Raw genomic sequence first — 24732 nt, forward strand, 5'->3', positions numbered from 1 at the left:
GATGAGTTGCATTACTGAATTTAATATTTACACATATTTTAAAATTTTCTTAACATATGTCTCATATAGTATTGAAGATAAAATTACGGAATTCGGCTAACATGCATAACGATGCAGCTGTCCCAGGCTAAAGCTGCGCAGTTTTAGCTAAAGACAAGATGAAATATTTAAAAAATGTTTCTCGATTTATATTTTATTATTATTATTATTGATGAAACTTATAGTAGCTTTTTTTGTCCCTTCCAGATTTTCATTTTTCACGTCTCGAATAAGTTATACATGTGATCGTATGTGGATTCAGCTTTGAAATATAATAATGATTTCAATTTGTAAGAATTATAACATTAACTTTATTGTATTGGTAAAATTATACTCTGATATATATTTATACTTTGTTTTAAAAAAATTACATTTTTTTAAGTATATATTATACTTTGTGATAAAAATTATGTAGATTCAGATGAACTTGTAGTCATAAAATTATATTCGTCCCTGCTTGTGAAGCAAGGGAACTAGCCCTCACATTCAACCTCCTTTTCCTCATTTTTTAAAATTAAAGTTGCTCTTGATATAATTCAAGGGCCATCAACAAATGTCGCAAAAAAATAGTATCATTTATTTTCACTAGAGGAAAAGATAGCGATAACGACAGTGGTGAACGGTTGAACGCGACCAAAACTCCAACTATTGATACTGGACAAAAGTTAATTAATTAAATTATAAAGTGTTACGTCTATTTTTTCTGAACTTAACTTTTTTTCCGGCTGACTACTCTGTAGCGCTTTAATTTTCTTTGAGGCTCTGCGTGTCATTTTCTCTTTAAAAATTAGATATTTTTATAATAATCATAAATTTTAATATCAAAGTTCTGAAGTTATTTTTACTGTCATGCTAAATTAAAAGGGTAGAATAATAGTTATTTCTGCTACGTATCTAAAAAAATTAAAATTTTAATTAACAATAAAAAAAAATGTCATTCCATCGTAATCTTTATTGGTTGTTCGATTTATTTTTAGTATATGGCCGATCTTTCCTCTCCTCTCTGATTTCATCATATTACATAGTATATAGCAAAAACCTATTGATTTCTCTAGATTTGTTTCATTCTTTTGTCCTACATAGTGTCACAATTTTGCTAGTAGTCAATTAGAATAGTGTGCACTCGGACGCAAAAATAGTTGCCGCTTTCAACATAACTTGGCACCCTCTCTGTTTGGATAGTTAAAAGATATTATTATTTTTTAAAAAAAATGTTAAATATTTTTAAATGTTAATTATTATAATTTTAATATAGTTTTTAAACATATAACTACTTTTCTTTCATCATTTTCAATAATATGTTTCTGTTAACGAAATAATACATTAAATTTTTTATATTTAAAAATTATTTAAATGAATTTTTTTTATCTTATCCTTATATTTTTATAGCCACATAATAACATGTGGATCCCAATAATAAGGCATATTTAACTGCGAAGTTTCAACTCCTTGATTTTTTAAACTTCGACCCCAAAAAGCCATGCCACACAAAAGGAGTAGCATTTTCCACTGAGCCACTCTCCATATTACTTACAAACAATAACAATAAACATATAGTCTAGTGTAATCACTTGGATATGTACTCTCAAATATGTGATGTGGTATGATTGTCTTATTCATTTCTCGTAATGATAAAGAAATTATTTTCGACTTTCTATATAATCTTTGAAGTATAATTATACACACAAATATTATTATGATTTAATAAATTATACAGATTTATCTGTTATTATAGATCATAAATTTCACGTGACCAATATTTAATAGATGCTTGCTAGAAGAATACGGGAAGGAGCGGGCTAGGTTGGCTACAGAAATATTCAAGATTTTGGGACCATTCGAGTCTAATTATTTGTCTATTGACACTAGTTTATTAAGGGTATATCGTTACCCAAGATGCCTAGAGCCAGAACGAACGTGGGGCATTGACGTACACACAGATAGATCAGTACTCTCTATAATCCATCAAAATGATGTTAGTGGCCTTCAAGTTTACAAAGATCATCAATGGCTTGATATCAATCCTCTCCCTAATACCCTTATTGTCAATATTGGTGATATGTTGCAGGTACATACTGACTAATTTCTTTTATCACTTTGTGTCGCGGATTTAAAAGTTTAAAAATTATGCAGTTACTATATAAAGTTGGTTAATTACGCTCTAGATTTGTCAATGTATTTCATTTTAGTAGTGTTTGTGTCAATTTAGGCGCATGTCACCCAATTCCACAAGATGCACAACTTTAGTTATGGGTTTGACTGAACCCAATAGCATGGGTTTTAACTCTATATTTGTATTTTATTAAAAAAAATCACGTGAGATGTATAAATAATATATTCAAAATCAAATTAGGAAAAAATAAAGATAAAAAAGGACAGTCCGATAAACTAGTTCCACTATAAGTTTTAGATAACTCTTTATTCATTGAAGTTTGGATAAATGATGAGATTTTATATTTCTTGACTAACTCCATTAATTACTAGGTTATACGGTTGAGTGGTTGCCTTTTATTTTAAGTTGCATAGTCTTTTTTAAAAATAAAATATTGCTGTACCAAATTTATTTTTTATATAATTTTTTGGACTGACATTTTAACTTACGTAGTCTTATTTTTTAATCATAAAGTACATTCCGAAAATTAATTAATAAAGGAGTGAGAATAAGATGAGATCCAGTATTACCCACCATGATCTCATTAATTAATTTATTCATCACATTTTAACATATATATACAGTCTTTTTTATCATATAATTTTCCTTAAAAGAGAGTTTTACCAACTATGATAACATTAATTAAATCCTTTTCCCATTATAGTACAATTTAGTGAACTGAGGGTTGTTTGGTGCGAATGATAACACCAAATAATTTTGAGATTAAATTATAGTGATATTTAAATTGGCGTTTGGTTTGCAAGTTCGAGATAACTTATCTCGGGATTAATAACTAGTAACATGATAAGTTATCCCTCCTTTTGGTGGTATACTAATTCCGGATTAACTTATTCCGGAATAAAATAGGTAAATGACAAATATATCAATTTGAATATTTTTTATACCTCACTTTTCACATTCATATATATTTACATTATTTTTAATACCATATATAACAACATTCAATCCTTTTTTTCTATTAAAAAATTACACTATATAATATAATTTTTATTTATAAATTTATTTGACTAATTCTTATGTTTATTTATATTTTGATTTCTCATAAATCATTTTTTACTTTAACAAACTTAATATGAAAATTTTATTTTTAAATTTAATAAGAAGAAAGTTTTATTTTAACATACATACGGACATCATGGAAATGCACATAATTTTTTTTTATTTTAAGAATGAATATTGAAGAACTAAAGGTTGCAAAGAAATTATAAAAAAAAATTAAACAAAGTGGAGAATATTTTTATGAACAAACAATCTATTCTTAAAATTTATGCAATGTATATTATTTTGAATCAACAAGCCAACACTCAACAAGAAATAATCTCAACATAATTTATTCAATCAAAACTAATCCAACATAACTTATCTCATCATAATTAATCTCATTATAACTTGTATTCAAAACAAACCACCCTGACAGTTTTAACTTATAGTAGAGTGTTTTGTATCATATAGTAATATTTTCCTTTAAGATTATTGAGAAAAGAGAGTCTTACTAACTACGCTAGCTAATCACTTTTTTATTGATTAAGGGTCAGAATTTGCATTATCTAGTGACCATATAATATTACATTTTCTGGTTGATAGCAAATGTAACTTACCCAGCATTAAGTTTCACACAGTAAAAAAGATATTTATAATATAAGAGAAAATTAAGGGATTATCGTAGGTTTTCACTTTAATTTCTACTTTACCGTCATTGCAATTCAGTTGAATTTTAAAGTATATGGGCCTTGAACACGCCACTAGCCTATAGCTCGTACTATTAGTTATTGATTTTTAATTAAATATTTTTTTATATATATTTTCTTTAAAAATTAGTAATATAAATAAGGGATCTAAAACTAAAGCTACTTTAATTAGCTTGAATAACCCCACACCTAATATTATAGTTGTACCCCTGAGTAACATATCATGCATAACATGAATGAATATATTACTATTTTATGTAAATATTACTACAAAAAAACATTATTAACTATCGGTTAGAGAAGAAGCTACCTGGGTGCAAGAGGCTCATTTAAGGTTACAACTATTTTTGTTAAAACTATTTGTTACGTTCACTAATTTCTTCGTGTGTTTACTTTTTTATATTTTGAACACTTTTAATAAAAATTTTGACTCTCCTGTTATTATCCCCGCGTAAAAGATAAACTCTTATTAAGTTGTGTTTGGTTTTGGTGAAATTGCAGGCAATGAGTGATGATAGATATATGAGTGTGAAGCATAGAGTGAAGGTGAACAAACACAAGGAGAGAATATCAATTGGTTATTTTGTGTTCCCTGCTGAAGATACTATCATTCGAAGCACAGAGTACAACCCCTTCAGCTACGCAGATTTTCGAGCACAAGTCCAACATGATTTGAAAACACTAGGCCTTAAGACTGGTCTTCAAAAATTCAAATTTAGTTATCTTTATTTTGATAGGAAAAATAAAAAAAAATCGATTATTAATTAGTTCCCCAAGTATCTTAAGCTGGCTGTAATTTGTACAAGGTACTAATTAAACTTTGGTTCATTTTTTTTTCTTCCTAGCTTATTCCTTCCTATTATGAAGAAATGATAGATTGTTGGCAAAAAATATGCACTGAACCACCCTTCACCTAAAATGGTTGTGCCTATGTGATTAAGGAGTGGAACACAGGGGCGGAGCCACTCTTGGGCAAGGGGTGTCAAGAGACACTCCTTCGTCGGAAAATTACATTATATATAGAGGTTAAAATTTAGTTTAATGAATATATATACAAGTGTTGACACTCCTTGACACATGTTGAACCTTTAATATAATGGTTAAGGGATTGCAAAAATTGCTTGAGGTTGTGAGTTTTATCTTTGATAAGTACATATACTTTTGTATTTTATATTTTTACAGCCTTTTATAAGAATCTTGGCTATGCAACTGGTGGAACAAATGAAAGACAGTAAACACAAAGAAGATTTAATCATCTACAAAAATCTTTCGAAGGAAATGAATTTTTTTCATTTGAACTGTTAAATTTTAAAAGAATTTTAATTTTCTATTTAGTCAAATTTAAAATATACCAAAAAGTAAAACGTGATCTTCCATAACGATACATTTTTTCAAGCAGATATTTTCCTATTATACATATACAATATTACTAAAAAAAAATTTTAAAAAAATATTCATTACATAACTATTAAAAAGAATTGTGTATGAAGCAGTGTCAGATAACACCCGCCCCTTGTAAAAATTCAAAGGGTATCTGTAACTCCGCCCCGCCTATAAAACCATGGCCTATGTTCCAAAATCCGACTATAAAAATACCTGTTTAATGCTACGCAATTAAGTTGGCCAAAGAAGAAACAATATGTCGGAATCTTATAACTTTGAATCCTACCCTCCATTATTTCGACCACCACTAAACATCCCCCAAATTCAAGAATCCAACTCTGATAAAACAGAGCCACTTTTATTAGGCACTTCCATACCTGTTATTGACTATTTCAAATGCACAACTCCAACAAAGACAACAAAATATCAAGATGTGAACGATGATCGAAATTTAATCAGTGAAGCTTGTAGAGATTGGGGATTATTTCGATTGGTGAATCATGGAATTCCAGTTACTTTATTGAACCAAATTGAAGAACATGCTATAAAACTCTTTTCATTGCCCTATGAAACTAAAAAGACATTCTTTGCTAGTAGCAACAGCAATATTATTAGCCCCATATCTTATTTTTGGGGCACCCCTGCTCTAACAACCTCTGGTGCCGCGCTAGAACCAAAAAAAGGTCCACAAGAAAATAATAACCAGAGCCTGCAATGGATGGAAGGATTCAATGTTTCATTAGCTCAATTATCAAATATTCACTATCAAGATTTGTTGCTTGAAACTTTCAGGTTCTCACCTTCTTTTTTTTTCCTCTTTGCTAAGTACTACTCTCTTCCTCCCATATTACCCGATCACTTATTATATTCAGATATACTCCCTCCGTTTTCTTTTACTTTACTTAGTTTTGAGTTGGCACACCTATTAAGAAATCAATTATTGATAGGATAAGTTTATCATTTTATCCTTATTAATCACTAAAGCCACAATCCAAATTCTAAAATATTTTGATACCAAAAATATTAACTCTCTTAATAAATTAAAAATATAACAGATAAAAAAAATTGTATTTTTTTTAACACTTACACATATTGATCAGTTGAATTACTGGATTTAATATTTACACATATTTTATAAATTTCTTTAACATATGTCTCATATAGTATTGAAGATAAAATCACGGAATTAGGCTAACATAACGGTGCAGCTGTCCCAGGCTAAAGCTGCGCAGTTTTAGCTAAAGACAAGATGAAATATTGAAAAAGGTTTCTCGATTTATTTATTATTATTATTATTGATGAAACTTATAGTAGCTCTTTTTTTTTCCCTTCCAGATTTTCATTTTTCACGTCTCAAATAAGTTGTACATGTGATCGTATGTAGATTCAGCTTTGAAATATAATAATGGGTTCAATTTGTAAGAATTATAGCATTAACTTTATTGTATTGGTAAAATTATACACTCTGATATATATATATATACTTTGTTTAATTTTACGTATATATTTATACTTTACGATAAAAATTATGTAGATTCATATATATGAATTCGTAGTCAAAAAAATTATATTCGCCCCCGCTTGTGATGCAAGGGAGCTAGCCCTCACGTTCAACCTCCTTTTCCTCACTTTTTAAAATTAAAGTTGCTCCTGTATAATTCAAGGGCCATCAACAAATGTCGCAAAAAAATAGTACCATTCATTTTTTACTAAAGGAAAAGATAGTGATAACGACGGTGGTGAACGGATGAACGCGACCAAAACTCTAACTATTCATACTAGACAAAAGTTAATTAATTAAATTATAAAGTGTTACGTCCATTTTTTCTGGACTTATCTTTTTTTCGGTTGATTACTCTATAATTAGCGCTTTAATTTTATTTGAGGCTCTGCGTGTTATTTTCTCTTTAAAAATAAATATTTTTATAATCATAAATTTAACATCAAAGTCTGAAGTTATTTTTTCATTCATGCTAAATTAAAAGGATAGAATAATAACGATTTCTGATAAAAACAACTTCGTATCTTAAAAAAATAATTTTAATTAACAATAAAAAGATATATATCATTCCAACGTAATCTTTACTGGTTGTTCGATTTATTTTAGTATACGGCCGATCTTTCCTCTCCTCTCTGACTTCATCATATTTCATATTATATAGCAAAAACGTACAGATTTCTCTTGATTTGTTAGATTCCTTTGTCCTACATTGTGTCACATATTTGCTAGTAGTCAATTAGAATAGTGTGCACTCAGACGCAAAAATAGTTGCTGCTTTCAACATAACTTGGCACCCTCTCTGTTTGCATAGTTAAAAGATATTATTATTTTTTAAAAAATAATTATTTGTATAAATATTTTAAAATATTAATTATTATAACTTTAATATAGTTTTTAAACATATAACTACTTTTCTCTCATCATTTTCAATAATATATTTCTGTTAACGAAATAATACATTAAATTTTTTATATTTAAAAATTATTTAAATGAGAACTTTTTCTCTTATCCTTATATTTTTATAGCCACATAATAACATGTGGATCCCAATAACAAGGCATATTTAAATTGCTAAGTTTCAACTCCTTGATTTTTTAAACTACGACCCCAAAAAAATATGCCACGCAAAAGTAGCAGCATTTTCCACAGCCACTCTCCATATTACTTACAAACAATAACAATAAACATATGGCCTAGTGTATTCACTTGGATATGTACTCTGAAATATATGATGGGTATGATGTCTTATTTTTTATTTTTTAAAGATAAAAGAGATTATTTTCGATTTTCTATATAATCTTTGAAGTATAATTATATACACAAATATTATTATGATTTAATAAATTATACATAGTTATCTGTTGTTATAAATCATGAATTTAACGTGATCAATATTTAATAGATGTTTGCTAGAAGAATATGGGAAGGAGCAGGCTAGGTTGGCTACAGAAATATTCAAGATTTTGGGACCATTCAAGTCTAATTATTTGTCTATTGACACTAGTTTATTAAGGGTATATCGTTACCCAAGATGCCTAGAGCCAGAACGAACGTGGGGCATTGACGTACACACAGATAGCTCAGTACTCTCTATAATCCATCAAGATGATGTTGGTGGCCTTCAAGTTTACAAAGATCATCAATGGTTTGATGTCAATCCTCTCCGTAATACCCTTATTGTCAATATTGGTGACATGCTGCAGGTATGTACCCACTAATTTCTTTCATTAGTTTGTGTGGCAGATTTAGAATTTAAAATTTATGCAGTTACTATATAAAGTTGGTTAATTACACTCTAGATTTATCAGTGTATTTCATTTTAGTAGTGTTTGAGTCACTTTGGGCTCATGTCACCCAATTCCACAAGATGCTACTTGCGGGAACAAAGACACTACGTCAGCTATGGGTTTGACATAACCCAATAGCATGGGCTTTAATTCTATATTTGTATTTTTAAAAATTATGTGAGGTGAATAAATAATATATTCAGAATTGAGTAGGAAAAAAAAAGTGATATATCCAAATCCACAAACTAAATATTGTGGCTCTACTATAAGTTTCAGATAACTCTCTATCTATCGAGGTTTGGACAAATAAGAACTTATGATTCTCGACTAACTCCATTAATTACTAGGTTATACCATTGAGTGGTTGCCTTTTATTTTAAGTTGCATAGTCTTTTTTAAAATAAAATATTGTTCCAAATTTATTTTTTTGAGAAATTTCATTCTATAGTATATAATTTATTGGACTGACCTTTTAACTTATATAGTCTTTTTTTTTAATCATAAGGTACATTCCGAAAATTAATTAATAAAGAATTGAGAATAAGATGAGATTTAGTATTACCAACCATGATCTCATTAATTAATCTATTCATCACATTTTAACATATATACAGTCTTTTTTATCATATAATTTTCCTTAAAAGAGAGTTTTACCAACTATGATAACATTAATTAGATCCTTTTCCCATTATAGTACAATTTAGTGACCGGCAGTTTTAACTTGTAGTAGAGTATTTTGTATCATATAGTAATATTTTCCTTAAAATTATTGAGAAAAGAGAGTCTTACCAACCACGCTAGCTAGTCACTTTTTTTTATTGATTAAGGGTCAGAATTTACATTAGCTAGTGACCATATAATATTACAATTTTTGGTTCATAGCAAATGTAACTTACCCATCACTAAGTTTTCACACAGTATAAAAAATATTTATAATATAAGAAAAAATTAACGAATTATTGTAGGTTTTTCACTTTATTTCTACTTTACCATCACTTCAATTCAATAGAATTTTAAAGTTTATGGGCTTTGAACTCATCACTAGCCAATAGCTAGTATTATTACTTATTGATTTTTAATTAAATATATTTTCATATATATATTTAAAAAAAATTAGTAATATAAATACAGGATCTAAAACAAAAGCTACTTACATTAGCTTGAATAACCCCACACCTAATATTATAGTTTTACCCCCGAGTAACATATCATGCATGACATGAATGTATATACTCTTTTATGTAAATAATACTACAAAAATAACTTTATAAACTATCGGCTAGAGACTGAGCTACATGAGTGCAAGGGGTTCATTTAAGGTTACGATTATTTTTTATAATAGAAAAATTACAGTGTTGTACAACTAATGTTAAAATTATTTATTATATATATATATATATATATATATATATATATATATATATATTGAATGTTGAATTCCATTAATTTCTTCATGTGTTTACTTCTTTACATTTGAATATCCTTAAAAAAAAATTTGACTCTGCTGTTGTTATCTTCGCGTAAAACATACACTCTTATTAAGTTGTGTTTGGTTTTGGTGAAATTGCAGGCCATGAGTGATGATAGATATATGAGTGTGAAGCATAGAGTGAAGGTCAACAAACACAAGGAGAGAATATCAATTGGTTATTTTGTGTTCCCTGCTGAAGATACTATCATTCGAAGCACAAAGTACAACCCCTTCAGCTACGCAGATTTTCGAGCACAAGTCCAACATGATTTGAAAACACTAGGCCTCAAGACTGGTCTTCAAAAATTCAAAATTAATTAAGTATCTTTATTTTGATAGGAAATATAAAAATAAAAAAATGATTATTAATTAGTTCCCCAAGTATCTTGAGCTGACTGTAATTTGTACAAGGTACTAATTAAACTTTGGTTCAATTTCTTTTTTCTTTCTAGTTTATTCCTTCCCCATTAGGAAGAAATGATAGGTTGTTAGATTACTCTCTTTAATTTTATAGTCGGTAAAGAATCAAGAGAAAAAGAAAGAATTGAAATGGATCGATCACCGTCTTCTAACAATACCACAAGTTTTAAAGAAGACTCAATCTTTGTTAAGTTTCATATTTATTCAATGGAGCAAGTAGATTAAATTTTACTCTTTTTATTTTAATTTATTCGTCTAAATTTAATTTGACACATAATTTAATAAAGTAAATAAATAAAATTTTAAATTTTATATTCTTAAATATGTCAAAGTTAAAGGTCCATTTTAGCTGGTATTGGAGGCTAGTAGCCCACTATGTTTCTACGGTTGGTAATTGAGACCAGGTAGCCACTTAATGGATGATGTTTAAAATATAGTCAAATTTATAATGCGGCAAAGATCCACTTCCTCTTTTTCTCCGCTTTTCTCAAATTTCAGAACACTCGAGACATTGTGTTCAAAAGTTCAATTTTTTCAATTCAATCTTACGATACTATCGTAAAGTTTCATTTTTTCGGTTCAAATACTATCGTAAAACTACAAAGAGTTTAAGTAACTGGGCATGAGACATTGTCAGAAATCATGGTACGGCAAAGCCAGGCAAACTAAGCTTTTAAAGTTGTACAGAAGTCTAATACTTTCCTCTTGTACTCGAACAAGTTGTACAGAAATACCATTGTGCCAAATGCCAATCAAACATAATAATTCTGGAGTTGATTTTTTAGGATGTAAATTTGAATTAGTCGTTTGGATTAAATATTGGATTTGAATCCTTATGGATAAACTCTCAATTCCAGCGAATTCAATAAAAAAAAATATAGTATCCAGATAAACACTCAAATTAATTTATTTTAATTGATAAATAAGGACTAAAACTTTGAGAGTGCACTTATATATACCTCATCTCATCTTCACTGTATTAGTTGAACACTTCAACATACAAAATGATTATCTAGATATCTCCAAAATTTATGCGTAACATTAGTATCTGATGTTTAGTGTAAAATACTATTTAATCTTGATTAGCAAAAACAATCCTTGGTACATATTTGTTTGCCTTAAGTTTAATTAAAATGTTTCATCTCCATTGTGTCAATTGAACACTCCAACTTACAAAATAATGATTTAAATACCTCCAACTATTATGTATCACTTCTGTGTCGGGTGTTTAATGTAAAATAATATTTAATCTTGATTAGTAAAAATAATGTTTGGTACATATTTGTTTGCCTTGAGTTTAATTCAAGTGTTTTATTTTAATGGATTCAAACCTTATTTGTTTTTATTTTGGGGGGAATAATTAAATATTCTTGCTTCATTTATTAGATTGACGTATGAAGTTTTGTCGATTTATTTGTTTTGATGGTGAAAAGAGTGAGAGCGGTGCAATTTTTATTTTTAAATCATTTGTAAACGAGAAAAAAAAACATTTCAGTACCCCAAATGAATGGTTTTGAAATTTTAATTCAAAAAAAGTCATTAAGATCTTTTTTTTATGTGATAATAATTAATTTGTGGCAACGCTCGAAAGCATTGATATCAGTACACCACAAATTATTAAAATAAGACAGTTTTAAATTAGTTTTTAATAAATCAAAGAAAGCGGGTAATAAACACTTTTGTAAATAATTATCTAAATACCTCCAAAATTTATGTGTCACATTAGCATCAGGTGTTTTGTTTTCAGTTCAAACCAAATTCATGAGGTGTCTAGGTATATTTTCTCAAAATTAAAGTGTTTATTTGCCTGCGGCTCATATCAGATTTAAATGTCTATTTATATGTCATGACTTAAAAATATTTTTTTAAAAAAACATAGAAAAAGTTGTTAGAAGAAATATCATAATGAAGATGACAAGGTGGAAAAGGAACGTACGTACTGGCCCAAAAGGGGCAGATAATTTGTTGCTTAATTTGCATACCGCAAAAAATATGATCCATATGCATGCAATAACTATCTTCCACAGTTGATCCGATCTAATATGAATCGTACATGAACGATGATAATCGGTTTTCTCAAATTTCTTAAGCAAGATTTTTAGAGAAATATAAATATTAATTTTTCTTTCCTAAATTTTCTCTTTTATTGATATAAAATTCCGTTTTTTAAAAATATAACTTTATTTCAAGTAAAATAACTCAATTCAAAAAAAGTATATGCGATTTTTTTTTCCTAATCTTGGCAATAGATGTGGCTGTTGCACCAAACTAATGGCAATGGATTCACCTATAATGCAATTTCTCCTACCGCTTTGCATATATAGCACTATACATCAGCCTAACAAAGTGCCCAATAAATTTGAATCATCAATACAATTTATATTATATATATATATATATATATATAAATCAAATATGAAACTTCATACACCTTAAAGTTCATACGATAAAAAGAAATTTTTTTAAGGTCCTTATACTCATTGAATAGATTAGGTATTTAGTTCAATGCCTATCATTTCTATATATTTTTGGAAAAAAAGACGTAAAACTAGGACCTGAAAATCGAAAAAATAGGAGGTAGGTGACGAGATTTGGGGTTGTTTCAGAGGGAACAAGAAGAGCAAATTTCGACTGGATTGACAAATAAATATCTAAGCAATTAAATTTGAAGAAAAATATGTTGAGAATTTAAACATCTGCCTAATTGAATTTCTTTTAAAAAAAGAATCATCTACCAATAATTAATAATTAATAGTACTAACTTCATTATGAAGTGGGGGCCCATCAAACAATTGAAAAGGACTTCAAATACTTGCCTTAATAATGTGAGACAAAATATTCCGCCTACACTTGTTACATCTATTTGAATGTATTATTTCTATTATAATCTAAACGTGCATCACTCATGCATTAAAATATATGAAATAATTTGAAATACGATTCCCTCCATTTCAATATAAAATAATTTTTAGCTTGGACACCTCCCTTAAAAACTACTCATTTCTAAAAATAAAAAATATTTTTACTAATTTATTCCTAATTAATATTTTTTGAATGATTCTGAATTATATAAAGCTAATTTTGAAAGATTAAATTTAATTTATTTTTAAAGCGTTTAAATACTATGTTTTTAATAAGGGAGTATTGACAATTTGAGATGAATGGAACTTTAGTTACGTGAGGCGTAGCCAACTTTTGGAGCCTTGATTATCAAAAAAAATCTTATTGGAGTGTCATTTTTAAATAGTTATTGCAGTTCTCGATTTGAATTTAGTTGGAACTTCACAAATTTTAAATACTGAATGAAAAATTAAAAATAAAATAAAATATTAATTTGTTTTATCTGTAACTAGAGATCTTGAATTTGAATATTAAGTACGAAGCACCATTTTTAAAATTGAAATTTGTAATATGCAATTCAAATTTAGTTGAATCTCAAATATCAACTTTGAACATCGGGATAGAAAAAAAATCCATGGACCCAAATACTATAATGATTCATCATTAATTGAGGTTCAATTTCCAATGAAATTAGGTACACTATTTTCAATAAATCTTACATTGTTTTCATTTCCGCCTCCACTTAGAAAGGGAACATTCTCGAAATGTTCAGTGTTTGTTTTTATTCATTTCCATTCAACCAAACGTGATAAGGGGAATCCTCCTAAAGATCGTCTCCGCTACGAGTAAATTTCAAAAAAAATAAAACTAAATATAATTTCAATTTATAATCATAATTAAATATAAAATAAGTTTTTTAATATGCTCGAAAGCGTGATAATAATTTTTTAATATCTTCCTAACATTTTTTTGTTTCAGCAAGTAATGGTGTCCACGATTTTTAATATTCTTTTTTTTCAGGAGCTTTTTATACCAGGTAATGAATTATGCAGAAATTTTTTTGTTCACATGAATTCACATGTTTTTGTAGGATTCCTTAATTTTTTGGCAATATCTAACTAAAGGATGAAAATTGTTAACTTTCAAATACTTGGAAGATGTTTCTGTCAAAAAATATATTTTAAAGATGTAATTTAAATTTGGGGTATAATTTAAAAATATTTTTGACCAAAAACTGAATGAAGTAATTCTGGTGGAGAGTTTCTTCTTTTTAATAGATCTTACGTAATATGTGAATATGGAGTTAGAATTTGTAGTTATAAATTTTGATTCATAATGTTATTATTTTTTTGATTATGGATAAGATTATCCGTACATACAAAATGAAATTGAAACATAAGTATAAGATTAAAGTCAAATTTATTGAGTTTCGTTAAATACAGAGTTCGAATTTATATGGAGTTCTGAATCATAATTTTATTATTTATTGAGTGGTAAATAAAAATTTTCGTGCATATAAAATGAAATTTCAACATAAATATAAAGTTCGTACCAAATTTATCGAGTTCTGTTAATTTTATAATTATTATTGTGGCTCTATTTATAACAACGTGAGATAAATTAATTGAAATTTCAAAATAAATTTATAACATTATTTAAAATAATTTGCATGTCATTAAACAAATTGACTTTAGAAAACTCGCAAGATTTCACACGCAAACACTCATAACTCTTCTTTTTTTTTTCGTTGAGATAACTTCTTGAACCTTGTAATTATGTCAATCTTTCTTCAAAATTGAAATGCCGGAATCACAAGTCTTACATATTATATTACGATCACCTTATATTAAGAGAAAAAAATCAGAATGATAAACTTAAAGACACTTTTGTAAAAAGAGTGTCATGATACAAAGAGGGCGTTTGGTATTTTTATTTGGTAGAATTTTCACTCTATGTATATTTAATACATGTATTAGCTATACATTTTATTCAATATTATAGGTGTCTAATTAATACATAACAAACTATGGCATTAATAATATAAGGGCTATTAATGCATGAATAAATATGGTTAAAGATATAATTGCGCTCAACAACATCAATATACCCAATGAAATTTCATAAGTAGGATCTAAAAAAGGTAAAGTGTATATATACCTTATCACTATCTCATAGAAGTAGAGTGGTTGTTCCCGAAATATCCTTGGCTTAAGTGCATCAAACTCAAATAAAACAAAAAGAAAGCAATGAAAAAAGCATAACTATTAATAAGAAAATCGATGTAAAATTTATAAAAAAAAAGACAAAATTGCACTAAATACGCCAAATCAAATAATGGATAAAAATAATCTTAGCATAACTAATCCTAGCATTCTTCTCCCCGCACTCCGTGTAGGGCCTACTCCCTATCCCCTTCATTCTCTTATCTGGCATATAAATTTAAAAAATTATGATAAAGATCGATCTTAAGTAATGTGCAAATACGGAGTTAAAATTTGAAGTTACGAATTCTGAATAATAAATTTATTAATTACTGGATTATGGATAAGATTTTCCGTACATTTTCACATAAAATATACGATTAGCGCCATAAATTATTCAATTCTGTTAAATTCATAACTATCATTGTGACTCTGTCTTGTACCGCGTGCGAATCCAAACGGCCAAACCAATTAAAAATTTCAAAATGAATATCGAAAATCAAACAAAAAAATATGTCATAAGATTTGCGCCAAAAATTATTCAATTCCATTATATTTATAACACCATTGTGACTCTACCTCTGACAGTGCACGAATCCAAACCAACTAAAAATTTGAAAATGAGTATCGAAAATCAAACGAAAAATAGGAAAATATATCATAAGATTCGCCTAAAAATTTATTCAATTCCTTTCAATTCGTAACCACCAATATGACTTTGCTCTTGATAGCACGAACCCAAATTAATTAAAATCTCAAAACGAGTACCAAAAATCAAAATTTTAAAAATATAATATATCAACTTTTTGAAATAAACACAAGAAATAAGTTTCATGAAAGTATAGATAGTACAATATATAATTTCTCTTTTGGGATACAACAAAATGAAGGTCTTGCATGTTAACTCCTTTCAAATATTATTTCAGGGAGAAAACTGGAAGAACAAAACAGAGAGTGCTTAAATGTTTTTCCTATTTTATTCAGAATTTGGAAAGAAAAAAATAAACAAAATGTAACCCGACATATTCGCGATTGAATTAAAACCATTGGATACATTTTTTTTTTGTATATATGTATAAATCTCTACTAAATGTGGAAAACTGATAGTGTAACTGTAAACCCCATTCACTCCTCTATCACTTTCAAAAGAAGTTTTACTCTTCAATGGCGGCCGAACGTGAACGAGTTTCGAGGAAAAGAAAGCACAAAGTTGACAGAGGAACACATCGGAAATTGGATGTTAATCAAAAAGTGGAGGTAATTAAAATACTCTGTTTTCAGATTTTTTTTGATTCATTTCTCATTTTTTTAGATTGATCTAAACATCTGAATTTTGTTTTCAGTTCAGATATGATTTCTCAATTTTAGGAAATTAACTTGTATATACAGATTAATCAGTAAAAATAATGGTTCTGATCAACATTTTTGTTAATTAGAATTTTGGGTTAAGAAAAAGATATTTGATTCTATGAATTTTAATAAATGTTATATAAAACGTGGGTAGATGGAATTTTGGGTTTTGGGTTTTGATAAGATGCTTGACTGAATTATTGATTTTTAGGTTTCATTGGTTATAACGTTTTGTTAAAAATTGCTTCTTTAAATTGATTTTGATTTACCTACATTGGTGTTATCTATCTTTGTTTTTTTGATGTACATTTGTACACTCCATGTAAATTAGTTATACGATTGATTATACAGTGTATAACAGCTTGTTGCAAGTTTTTTTTTGGGGGGGTTTAATGTTTCATTGGAATGAAGGAAACTGGAATTATTAGATAGAACTAGTAAATGGGTGTACTCAAGGAGTTTAATTTTTTGGGGTTTCATTGTGTATACAGAGTTCAATTGCCTCTTTTTGACTGTTTGTTTAGCCGAGGGCCTTTTTGATTCTAGACTCCACTTGTGGGATTACACTGGGTTTGTTATTGTTGTTTATGAGGATTGTGCATACAAAGTTTAATCTCATCATCAATGCTATTTCGTTTCCAATTGTTAGTTCAAAGCCATGATTTGTTTTGGGTGTTTGATGGCTATAAAGTATATGTGATGGGTCAAGATTGTTTTCATGGACTTGCCCTTTTCCCCTCTTTAATTAATGCATCGTGATTTATGCAGGTGAGGAGTGTTGAAGATGGATTTTTGGGTTCGTGGCACTTGGGTACTGTGATTAGTTGTAGTGATTTGATGCGTGAAGTTGAATATGATTACATTATGTCAGAGAAGGGTTCTGGCAAATTGGTAGAAGTTGTAAGTGTTTCTCCTATAGTTGATGGGTTAATTTCTGCTGATGAACAGCCAGTTCATCAATGTGGTATGATTAGGCCTTCGCCGCCTCCATGTGAATTTGGCAGATGGCATTATGGACAGTGTGTAGATTGTTTTTATCAAGATGCCTGGTGGGAAGGTGTGATGTTTGACCGTGAAGAAGGTGATGAGGAGCGAAAAGTTTTCTTTCCAGAATTGGGTGATGAAATGAAGGCTAAAGTGGACAAGCTGCGTATTTCTCAAGATTGGGATGAGGTTACAGAAGAGTGGAAGCCTCGTGGTTCCTGGATTTTCCTTGAAGTGATTGAGGAGATTGAGAAGCTAAACCCGCTCTTAATCTCGGTAAAACAAATTTGGTATGAAGTGCAGCTGAAGGATGGATTTGATGAACATCTCAAACAGTGGACGTCTTCTTCAAAAGATATGTGGAGGAAATTGGTGAAGGAAGTTGTGCGTGATAATACCAAGTTAACCATCAAGCATTTTCTTTCTGAAGTGAACTCCTCACAGATCTTTGGAGAGGGAGGTCAATTGCTTGAATTTTCAGAACTCGCCTTTGAATCTGAACTGAACCTTGAAACATATTTTGATAACTCGATTGCACCCTTTACTGAAGCCGCTTGTACATTAGATAGTGCGGCCACACTGCCTATGTCTCAGGATGGTTCCCACCTTCAAGTGCCTATGGATCACGATGTTTCCTGCCATCAACTGCCCATTGATCAGGATGTTTCCCATCTTCCACCTGTTGAAAAGCAATTTGTTTCAGAGGAATTTGCACCTGCCACTGAGGATGTTCAATTGTGTGGTAATGATGATTGTGAGTCAATTCCTCCGAGCCGAAAAGAAGATTCATCTTTGTCACCACATGATTTCTCTGTTTTACCTCCTCCTAGTGATGACATTGCTGGTATTTTGTCCAGTACCAAGAGTGAACCACCAACTTTAGTGAATTCTAAGCCTCGCAGGGGGAGACCTCCTACAAAGAAGAAGGAATTCAAGGGGAAGACCCGGGTTGGTGAACCTGACTCTTGCCGAGAAGCAAACTGGACAGAAACAATTAAGGAGAAGAAATTCGAGGATGTTTCCCATCTTCAACAGCCTATGGGTCAAGATGTTTCCCATCTTCAACCTGTAGAAAAGCAATTTGTTTCCGTGGATGTTCAATTGAGTGGTAATGATGATTGTAGGTCATTTCCTCCTAGCAAAAAAGAAGACTCATCTATATCACCACTTGATTTCTATGTCTGACTTCAGCCTATTGGTGACATTGCAGGTATTTTGCCCAGTACCAAGAGTGAACCACCTACTTTTGTGAATTCTAAGCCTCGCAGGGGGAGACCTCCTACAAAGAAGAAGAAATTCGAGGAACAGACTCGGGTTGGTGAATCTGACTCTTGCCGAGAAGCAAACTTGACAAAAGCAATCAAGAAGAAGAAATTTGAGGATGTTTCCCATCAACTTTCTATGGATCAGGATGCTTCCCAGACTATGGATCAGGATGTTTCCCAGCCTATGGATCAAGATGTTTCCCATCTTCCGCCTGTTGAAACGCAAATTGTTTCAGAGAATTTTGCACTTGCCATGGAGGATGTTCAATTAGGTAGTAACGATGATTGTAGGTCAATTCCTCCTAGCCAAAAAGAAGATTCATCTGTATTACCACATGATTTCTCAGTTTTACCTCCGTCTAGTGATGGCATTGCTGGTGTTTTGTCCAGTACCAAGAGTCAACCACTGACAATCGCGAATTCTAAGCCTTGCAGGGGGAGACCTCCGACAAAGAAGAAGAAATTTGAGGGGCAGACCGTGGTTGGTGAACCTGACTCTTGCCCAGAAGCAACCTCAGCAAAAACATTTAAGAAACCGCCTAGTGATAACACTGCTGGTATTTTGTCTAGTACCAAGAGTAAATCACGGACGTTGGAAACTTCTAAGCCTCGCAGAGGGAGACCTCCTACAAAGAAGATATTTGAGGGGCAGATACTGGTCAGTAAACCTGACTCTTGCCCAGAAGCAACCCCGATAAAAGAATTTGAGAAGCCGCCTAGTGATGACATTGCTGGCATTTTGTCCAATAGCAAGAGTGAACAACCAACTTTTAAGAGTCGCAGGGGAAGACTGCCTACAAAGAAGAAGAAATTTGATTGGCAGACACTGGCCAGTGACACTGACTCTTGCCTAAAAGTAATAATTAAGTGTATGCCATCTATGCCCTCAATAAAAATTTTTAAGAAGCATCTGTTACATTCAGGGTGGAAATTTGAACTCAAAATGGAGAGTGGTAAGATTAAGAAAAATTACATTGCTCCTAATGGAACAGTATGTGCGTCACTTATTGAAGTTTGCCAAGTGTTGGAAGAGGCAAAAACTTGTGGGGTGGTTCCCCCAGTTGAACAAAGTAGTTTACATGGTGACACTGCTAACTCCACCCAGTCTCCTTGCATGGAAAGACCACCGTGCAGCGAGGTGCCTGAAGAAACAAGTATTGATCTTGAAGAAACAAATATTGAGCCTGAAGAAACAAGAATTGAGCCTGAAGAAACAAGAATTGAGTCTGAAGAAACAAGTATTGAGCCTGAAGAAACAAGAATTGAGCCTGAAATCTGCCACCAAGCTGTAATTGACTATTGTTTACCGAAATCTCAAGACACTTCTGCCTATCAGAAGTCCTATAGACATGGGGTGAAGATAGGGGCTACATCCCTAAAAGCTAAGAAATACCTAGCTGCAATTGGTTGGAAATTCTATGCCGTTGGGAAGAATGAAAGGAAATTTCGTTACTGTTCTCCAGAAGGAAAAACTTTTCTGTCTTTTCGAAAAGCTTGCAAATGGTGCGTGAAAAAGTGGGAAGCTGAAAGCCACTTACCAGAACAAGTGTCTTCTCCATCAACTGCTACGAAAAACTCATGTGAGAGGTCACCAGTGGATACACCTCTGATCTCACTCTTGAGAGAATCAAGAAAGAAGAGAAAGCATGCAGATGTAAAATCCAGGCCTTCTCTCAAAAAAGGAGATGGTGATATGCAATCAAGTAAAAGAGCTCGAAAGGTGGTTCCTTCTTCCTCTAATCAAACACCTCGAACAGTTTTATCTTGGTTGATAGACAATAATGTGGTCCTGCCACGTGCTAAGGTAAAATATTGTGAAAAGAAGAATGGTATTCCAATGGCAGAAGGGCGGATAACTCGTGAAGGAATCAAATGCAATTGCTGCCAAAAAATATTTGGTCTTCATAACTTTGAAGCTCATGCTGGGAGGAGTTGTAATATACCTTCAGCAAATATATATTTGGAGGATGGAAGGTCTCTTCTTGAGTGTCAAATGCAGATGAAATCCAAACAGAGTGTTGAAAACAAAGAGGGTAATCATTTTAGCGCAAATGACTATATATGCTCTGTGTGTCATTATGGGGGTGAGTTAATACTCTGTGATGGATGCCCCTCTTCATTTCATCTTGATTGCCTTGGGATAAAGGTATCTCTTTTTTACTGTGATATTGTGTTTCTTTTTCTTAATCTTCAATCAAAAAGCTAATTGCTTTATTTTGCAATTGCTTAAACAGGAGGTTCCAGATGGTGACTGGTTTTGCCCATCATGCTGTTGTAAAGTTTGTGGTGAGAGCAGGTTTGTTGAAAACAGAAAACAATTTACAGATAACACCGTTCTCATTTGTTGCCAATGTAACCATAAGTGTGAGTAACTATTTGATCTTTCTCATATGTTCCAACAATATTTTGTAATCTTTCCAGTATAATCCCGTGACGTTTTTTAGCTCTTCTTTACTAATTAATATTTGATTACATGCAGATCATGCTCGGTGCATGAGAAACAACGGTCTTGAAAAACTGGATAATTTTCCTGAAGGAAATTGGTTTTGCAACAAAAGATGTGAGCTGGTAATTGAAGCATGCTTTCCTTACAGGGCATTTATTACTTGTTGAGCAGTTTATAGGTTGCACTTTTAAGAAACCATGCAATGAAATGAATGCTATATTTGATTGTGAAACATAGTGATAATATGCTTAACTAGTGCCGTTTGCATTTTCAGTGGATTCTTAACTGAAAGAGAGAATTTATCAGAGACAATTTTTATTTTTTTTCCAGATATGTTTGGGTATGCATCATCTTCTGGAGAAATCGGTTATAGTGGGTAATGATAACCTCACCTGGACACTGTTGAAATATACAGAAGCTGATGATGATGAGTCCAGTGCGGAGATCTATAGTCGACTTTGTGTTGCTTTAAATGTGATGCATGAATCCTTTGAGCCGGTCAAGGAAGTTCTCACTGGGAGAGACATCGCAGAAGATGTCATATTCAGTAGATGGTAAGATTCAGATTTTCAAGAGGAGTCAGTATAGTCTTCTGATGTTATCTATTCAGCTCCATCTTAGTGGTTCTACTTTTAATTTTAATAGATTACTTATTAAAAAAAGGTCCACATATTTGGGTTCAACTTCATAATTACCTTTTATTAAAAATGTAAGGGCATTAGTATTTCAACTAATGACAAACAAAATCTGAAATTGCAGGTCCGAGCTGAACCGGTTAAATTTTCAAGGCTTCTACACCGTGCTGTTGGAAAAAAATGATGAACTCATTTCAGTCGCGACTGTAAGGTACCCCATGTTATATATTCTCAGGACGAATTACCACTAGTTCTGTTCTCTTCCTTGTAAACTTTCCATGATTCTAAAAGTAATAAACAAAATTTATACATTAATATGTATAACATTTACTGTCATTTCGAAGGGTATATGGAGAGAAGGTGGCAGAGATCCCTCTTGTTGCCACACAATTTCAGCACCGCCGACTTGGAATGTGTCGCATTTTAATAAATGAGCTTGAAAAGGTATGCATCTCTTCTTCAGTTCAGTTTTGCAGGGTGGGGGGTACAAAAGGAACAGGTCTAAAAGAGGCCACGAGTATATTCTTTCTGATGCAGGGACGTTTCTGAAATCTTGGTTGGGGATTCAAGATTTTTAGGCTATGTATTTAGGCGGGTGACAATGGTCAGCGATCCCAATGAGGGGTTGCTTACCTACATTTTGTAGGAAAAGATTTTCTGGTATTTGGAAATATTCGTTATCTCATGGTAGTAACAATCTCAAGGTTTCACATTAGTGAATTAGCGATCTCGTGCAGGCAGATAATCATTTGGAATGTTTAATCATATGATCCAAATATACTTATCATTAACAGTTTCTTCTTTTGTTTCATTGAGCGTTGTGTTTTTTTCTGTCCAGAAACTCACGGAATTAGGAGTTGAGAGGCTAGTTTTGCCAGCTGTCCCTGGTGTCCTAAACACGTGGACCAATTCATTTGGTTTCTCAGTGGTGGAACAATCAGAGAGAGCAAACTTCTTGGATTACACTTTCCTTGATTTCCAGGGTACTATAATGTGCCAGAAGATCCTTAAAAAAAAACCTGCAAAAGTCCAGCAAACACATGTCGACAATACAAACAGCAAGGACAACGTTGAATCGGAGGACAACATTGCTCTTTCCGAGGTGTTTCAAGCGACACAAGGTGATGGTTGTGCAACTGTGGACCAAGGATATGCGGGGTATGTTTCCTCTCTCTTTTGTTCCGCTTTGAAACGGTTGAAGTAGAGATTAATCAGAGTGCTATAAGGTTCACATCCAGACGAATAGAAATTACTGTAACAAGAATCATGATATATAATATTTTTGAAACTAATCGTATGGACCAGCATTCAAAATCACTCATATGGAAATCAATGATATGAACAATAAGTCAAGTAGGCTCAATAACTTTGTGGCATAACTATCAACGGAGGAGCTATCACACTAGATCTATCTCAAACAATCATTTAGTACATTCATACATAAGAGCAGTTGAACCCAGTTCACTAAGCTCCCGCTATGCACGGGATCTGGGAATGGCCGGACCACATTACATACAGGGGCGGACCCACATGGTGTACAGGTTCATCCGAACCCCCTTCGTTAAAAAATTACACTATATATATAAGAGAATTTTTTTTAATTTATGAGTATATATTTAACATTGAACCCCCTGAGCATAAGCCAAGGGACTAGCTCAGTGGCAAAGGGGGTTCAATATTTTGCCTTATCTTGTCTTAGCTCTCGGGTTCGAATCCGAATAAACACATTTTTTTCCTGATTTTAGGTAATAAAATGTTGAACCCCCTTCATAAAATTCCTGATTCCGCCACTGATTACATAGGTATTTATAGGTTTTCTTCTAGCATGTACCTAGTCTATTACATGCACTTAATTCAATTCCGGATATTCTTTATCTTTCCTAGTTCATGAACAACTTTCATCTTCTCTAGTTCATGAACACACTAAAACAATAAATGTGTCATAATTAATTTCCTATATGTACATGTATCAAAGACAATTCATATATCAAAACTTAAAAATAAAAATCTCTTTCCAACACATGGTTCATTCCTATACATACTCAGAAAATGTCATTTCATAATTATAAATTTCTTAGTTATTGGATCCTTGTCATAATTAACATCATTTGTTATTTTTAACAGGTTAACCAACAAGCTCAATCGTCTTAGCAGCCTACCTTACCAGTAATCATAGCAATGGTAGTGGCCTGGTAAAATGCTACAAGGTGAGACGGAGAAATCGTCGTGTATAAATTAAGCTTATTTCAGAAGGGGTAATACTCAACAGTGAGCTGGTGATTTCTTGAGGAAAAAAAGGTTGAACCAGCAGAGGAACTGTGATTATCTATCTCTTACAGGGTTGTTATTTAAAAAACCTGAAATTTGTGCTCAGGTTTAATATTTAGTTTTCCTCTTCTATAAAGAAGTAGGAGGAAATTTATCAAGACTGTTATAATATGTAAAGCTGATTAGATTAGTTCAAATCGGCCTCAGCAGAATTTTGTATAGTTTTGTATTGTTCCTGATAGTATAATGCATAGAGCCAGATTTCATGGGCTTCCAGATA

General features: G+C 31.3%; 2 protein-coding genes and 1 pseudogene across 2 annotated transcripts; all 3 read left to right on the forward strand.

Moving 5' to 3' along the window:
• Positions 1–111: 111 nt before the first annotated feature.
• On the forward strand, positions 112–5135 carry LOC129900206 (gibberellin 2-beta-dioxygenase 8-like). The gene is made up of 4 exons (XM_055975134.1): positions 112–140; positions 1807–2107; positions 4402–4597; positions 5083–5135. The coding sequence occupies exons 1-4, from the start codon at positions 112–114 to the stop codon at positions 5133–5135; spliced, it is 579 nt and encodes a 192-aa protein (XP_055831109.1).
• Positions 5136–5395: 260 nt separating this feature from the next.
• LOC129901596 (gibberellin 2-beta-dioxygenase 8-like) lies at positions 5396–10651 on the forward strand. The gene is made up of 3 exons (XM_055976835.1): positions 5396–6075; positions 8187–8487; positions 10142–10651. The coding sequence occupies exons 1-3, from the start codon at positions 5540–5542 to the stop codon at positions 10361–10363; spliced, it is 1059 nt and encodes a 352-aa protein (XP_055832810.1). The 5' UTR covers positions 5396–5539; the 3' UTR covers positions 10364–10651.
• A 5877-nt stretch (positions 10652–16528) lies between these two features.
• LOC129901514 (uncharacterized) lies at positions 16529–24732 on the forward strand (annotated as a pseudogene).

This window comes from Solanum dulcamara, chromosome 8, assembly GCF_947179165.1.
Source record: "Solanum dulcamara chromosome 8, daSolDulc1.2, whole genome shotgun sequence".
NCBI classification, from domain to species: Eukaryota; Viridiplantae; Streptophyta; class Magnoliopsida; order Solanales; family Solanaceae; genus Solanum; species Solanum dulcamara.